Source organism: Mus caroli, chromosome 1 (genome assembly GCF_900094665.2).
Source record: "Mus caroli chromosome 1, CAROLI_EIJ_v1.1, whole genome shotgun sequence".
Lineage (NCBI taxonomy): Eukaryota > Metazoa > Chordata > Mammalia > Rodentia > Muridae > Mus > Mus caroli.
This window is the reverse complement of record NC_034570.1, coordinates 170525279-170530462: the sequence shown is the minus strand read 5'-3', so window position 1 is coordinate 170530462 and position 5184 is coordinate 170525279. Positions and strand designations below refer to the sequence as shown.

Here is a 5184-nt window from a genome sequence, read left to right as displayed (position 1 = left end):
AAAAAAAAAAAATAAAAAAATAAAAAGCATAAACTACAAATATACTATAAGACATTTTAGTTAAGTTTAATAAAATATTACTCACAAGAACTTCATAGTCAGGAATGGTGTGAGTCCCAAGCCCTGTCCTATCAAAGGTGACTCTGTAAGTAGCATTAAGAGTGTCCACTGCGTCTATCTGACCAGTAAACAGGCCATCGTGAATGCCACGCAACCGCGCTGGAAAGAGAAACGGGGTTATGCTTAGGACACACAAACACTTGTCAGAGAAGGCCATCCTCAGCAGACAGCTTAAACCCTAAAATATAGGGTTACTGTCTACTAGTTTTAACCTGACTATGTACTTTGTTTTAGGGTTAGAGAATTAATAGTTTAAATGGAATCAAAACTGAAGTGATGATTCTTAACTTGACACATAATGAAATCATACAGCTACCAAGCCGACTAGAGAGAGAGAGAAGATTGCCATTTAGAGTATAAACTCCTAAAACACTAGCAAAAAACCTTTGGATATCATACTTTGAAAAAAAATATTATATGTAAGTACACTGTAGCTGTCTTCAGACACACCAGAAGAGGGCGTCAGATCCCATTACAGGTGGTTGTGAGCCACCATGTGGTTGCTGGGATTTGAACTCGGGACCTTTACAAGAGCAGTTGGTGCTCTTAACCACTGAACCATCTTGCCAGCCCAACATCACACTTTTAAGCAACATATTAGAAGTAGTTTATTTTCAGTTTTAAACAGGTCTTGTGTACATCCCAGGCTACAACACAGAGAAGGATAACCTTGACCTTCTGATCCTCCTGCCTACATTTGTATGTCACTATCTAACTCCAGTCTGAAGGGACAGCATATGTGAAAATCATAAGAACAGGAGCACTGAAGTTAAAATTCCCAGTAAGGTACATTTCTAGCCCTTTTCTATTTTGAGGCAAGGTCCTGCAATGTAGATAGGCCATGCTGGCCTTAATTTCCCATGGAGCTGGGATAATGGGCCTTTGCCACTTTGCCTGACTGCTTTAGTTCATACTGTAGTAGATATTGAATTAATATATATATATTTTAATGTACTTATTCTTATGTGTATGAGTGTTCGCCTACATGCATGCATGTGTGCTACATGCAGGCTTTGTGCCCTCATAGATTAGAAATGAGTATCAGATCCCCCTGGAACAGGTTGTGAGCCCCTGTGCAGGTGCTGGGAACCGACCCCAGAACCTCTGCAAAAGCTGCAAGTGCTCTGACCCTGAGCCATCGCTCAGGCCACTAATATGTCTTCCCTCGGCGACTGCTGCAGAGGCAGCTATGCTTCCTAAGCGCAGCATGGACGCCCCTGAGCTACAACTTGAAGGTCCTCACAACTAAGCTTGGTTTGCTTACCTGTAACTTTGGTTCCAATAACCAGGGGTAGAGGGATTTCATCGGGGAGATCTTTGAACTGTGAAACATCTGCAACTTTCCTTTGTTGTAAGAGCCTGATTTTCTGCCGCTTCTGTTTTAAGGCTGATCTCTCTTCCTCAAAAAATGCAGAAGAACATCTAGAATAAATTACAAATATCACATAAACTAAGGCAGGCCAGGCTAACATTACAGTACACACCTGTAATTCAAACACAAGGACTAGAAATACAGTAAGTTATGTTGGAAGTGTATGATCAGACACATTTGAGGGGTCAGAGTGCTGATTCAGCAGCTAAAGCACTCCCTGTGCAGGCAAGACTGGAGCTTGGACCCTGGGACCTATGTAAATGCTAGATGGCCAGGGAAGCCTGCCTTTGATTGTAGCCTAAAAAGACTGAGATGGGACACCTGCAGCAAACTAGGTGAGCTCTAAAGAATAAGGTACAGCTGGGTGTGGTGGTGAGTGCCTTTAACTCAGGCATGCTGAGGCAGCAGGATCTATGTGAGCTCAAAGCCAGCCTGGTTTACACTGAGTTCCAGAACAGCCAAAACTACTACTGTTGTTCGAGGCAGGGTCTCGAACAACAGTAACAAAGCAAGAATAAGGTCAGATGAGGAAGATGCCTCTTCATGCCTCCACATATGCACAGATACATGGAGAAAAGATGAGCCCAGCCGCCAAGCCTGGGTTTAATCCCTACGGCGCACAGGTAGAAGGAACAATCAACCCCTAAGATGTTCTCTGATCTCCACACCCATCCTCAAATAAGTGTAATAAAAAGACAAGACCTTTATCAACGCGTATTGTATCTAAGCCATACCCCACAGCACAATGAGGACCACAGTTCACCAGTTGTTCTTCACTTTGCTCCTGCTTTTATAACTCCACTGTTCAAGCAACCACTGAGCTAATTCATTTTATAGGCTCCTTTCTGCCCTCTGTCTACAATAAGTTGCAGATGTTTTTGACATTTTTTTTAATTTAGGGCCACAAAAAACTCATTTTTATGAAGTAAAATTTATTAAGATTTCCTTTTATCCCTCCTAGTTCTAAAACCTACTAGAATTTAACATTTTCAACTCAATATCATACATTAGATTCATTGTATGAACCTAAAACTATGTTCTACATGGCATCTAAAACTCATCTTTCCTAGGAGTTTCACTGCTTCATTTTTAAAAATTTAACACGTGTATTCATGTTTTGTCTAATGTGTGTATATATACTACGTGCAGGCCTGACGCCTATGGAGGGCAGAAGAGGACATTGATTCCCTGGCACTGGAGCTACAGGTGGACGTGGGCCAGCATGTAGGTGCTAGGAATGGAACTTGAGTCCTCTGTGAAAGCAGCAAGAACTCTTAATACTTGAGTCACCTCTCCAGCCCTACTGTTTTATTCTTAAAAATTTTAAAAACCTCCGATCCCTTTTTAATTTTTCTCTAGATTGTCGTTCGTAGTGCCAATCTCTATAATAAATCAATTCTCTATCTTCTCCATATAATTGGGAAGTATCGGCTAAATTCCTAGATAGATCTGTCTTTTTTCCTTCATTTATTTTTCCAACTATATGCCGTTGCCACACCATTTTAATTGTGGTTACTTAAAAATCTGTGTTCCTGTTCTTGTACTGTTACTTTTTATATATACATGCACCACGTGTGTGCCTGGTCCTCCAGAGGGCAGAAGGAGATATGAGTCCCTGAAAATGGAGTTACAGATGACTGTGAGCCACCATGTGGGTACTGGGAATCAAACTCAGGAACTCTGGCAGAGCAGCTGATGATTTTAACTGCTGAGCCACCTCTCCAACCCCCTGTACTGTTACTCTTGGTGACTATTTTAATACTTTAGCTGATACCTGATAAAAATTGCTCTTCATTTGTTTTTTCAGACTTTCTCTACTTGATTTCTCTCCTAGCAAATAAAAATTTAAGGGGAGGGGGATTGGAGAAGAGGAGTCAAGGTTATCACTGTCATTTCCTGCTGGCCTGGAACTCACTATATAACTCATGCTAGCCTTGAACTTAGAGGTACCAAGTCTTCCTTCTCCAGGTCACGTGGTCCCCATACGTGTTCACATGGACCACGTTTACTATGAAGTTCCTTCCTGACAGCTTTCCCTTCCCCTCCCTTTTTATACTCTAGCTAAATACAATTTCACCACTGACTCCTAAACATTTTTTACATTATTTATTTGAGTATGTGTACATGTACAGATGCAGCATTTTCACAGGTGTGCAAGTGACAATCAGAGCACAGCTTGTAGAGGTCTCTTTGCTCCTTCCACCATCTGGGTCCTTGGGGCTGAAGTCAGGATTGGCAGCAAAGTCCTAACCTGCTGTACTGGCTGGTGTTGTGTCAACTTGACACAGCTGGAGTTATCACAGAGAAAGGAGCTTCAGTTGGGGAAATGCCTCCATGAGATCCAGCTGTAAGGCATTTTCTCAATTAGTGATCAAGGGAGAAAGGCCCCTTGTGGGTGGGACCATCTCTGGGCTGGTAGTCTTGGTTTTATAAGAGAGCAGGCTGAGCAAGCCAGGGGAAGCAAGCCAGTAAAGAACATCCTTCCATGGCCTCTGCGTCAGCTCCTGCTTCCTGACCTACTTGAGTTCCAGTCCTGACTTCTTTGGTGATGAACAGCAGTATGGAAGTGTAAGCTGAATCAACCCTTTCCTCCCCAACTTGCTTCTTGGTCATGATGTTTGTGTAGGAATAGAAACCCTGACTAAGACACCTGCTGAGCCATCTTCCAGGCCTGCACCAACGGAGTTTTTTAAAGTGTGTGTGTATGTATGTGTATGTGTGTGTGTGTGTGTGTGTATATATACACACACATACACACTGTATATGTGTTGTGTCTAAGGAATCCAGAAGAGGCGGCATCACATCCTCTGGAAAGGGAATTATGGACTGCTGTAAGCTGCCATGTGTGCCCTGGGAACAAAATCTGGGTCTTTTTTAAGTGTTCTTCACCACTGAACCATCTCTCCAATCCTCAAATGACTTCTAAAGTTAGGGTATTTCTAAGTTTATTGTATTAATAATCTGTATTATAACTTGACTTCCTTAAGAAAAAAAAACAATTTTTTTTTGCAAAAGACTTCAAGCTATTGTCTATATGTATGAACTTCTTAAAGAATAAAACCATATGTTAAAGGGGGTGGGATGAGATAGTTCAGCAAGTAAAGTGGCTTGCCATCAGGCTGAGACTGAGCCCTAGGCTTTACATGTTGGAAGTAGATAACTGAAGCCAACTCCCATGTATTGTCACACAAAGTAAATAAATGTGAAAAATAAACACAAGACTTTATAACATCTTTAAATATTTTCCAGGACAATTAAAAATATTTTAGGGGGTTGACTAGGGAGTGTAGCTCAGTCAGTAGTTCCTGACCAGCATGCACAAATTCCTGGATTTGACTTGCAGCACTGAATAAAACTGGGTACAGCATCTCATACCTGTAATCCCAACACTTAGAAGGCAGAGGCAGGATGGTGAGATGTTCAAGATTAACCTCTTGTTATACATACCAGTTTGAGTATGAGGCCAGCCTGAGATACTTGAAATTGTGCCAGACAGACAGACAGACAGACAGAATGAGTTGGTTGGGAGGGAGATGGACAGAAAGGACATAGGTAATTAAAAACAATAGCACTGGGGCTAGAGAAATAAAATTAAAAAACATTGTACTGGCTATTTTTGTGTCAACTTGACACAGCTGGAGTTATCACAGAGAAAGGAGCTTCAGTTGAGGAAATGCCTCCATGAGATCCAA

General features: G+C 41.7%; 1 protein-coding gene across 1 annotated transcript in view; it reads right to left on the bottom strand.

Moving 5' to 3' along the window:
• The window catches only part of Lin9 (lin-9 DREAM MuvB core complex component), a 48646-nt gene that overhangs the window by 22446 nt on the left and 21016 nt on the right, over nucleotides 1-5184 (bottom strand). Inside the window, exons 6-7 of the mRNA XM_029475773.1 lie at nucleotides 1385-1542; nucleotides 86-219 (exon numbers count right to left, since the gene is read on the bottom strand). Of these exons, the coding sequence (XP_029331633.1) occupies nucleotides 86-219; nucleotides 1385-1542 (292 nt within the window). The remainder of the gene's footprint in view (nucleotides 1-85; nucleotides 220-1384; nucleotides 1543-5184) is intronic.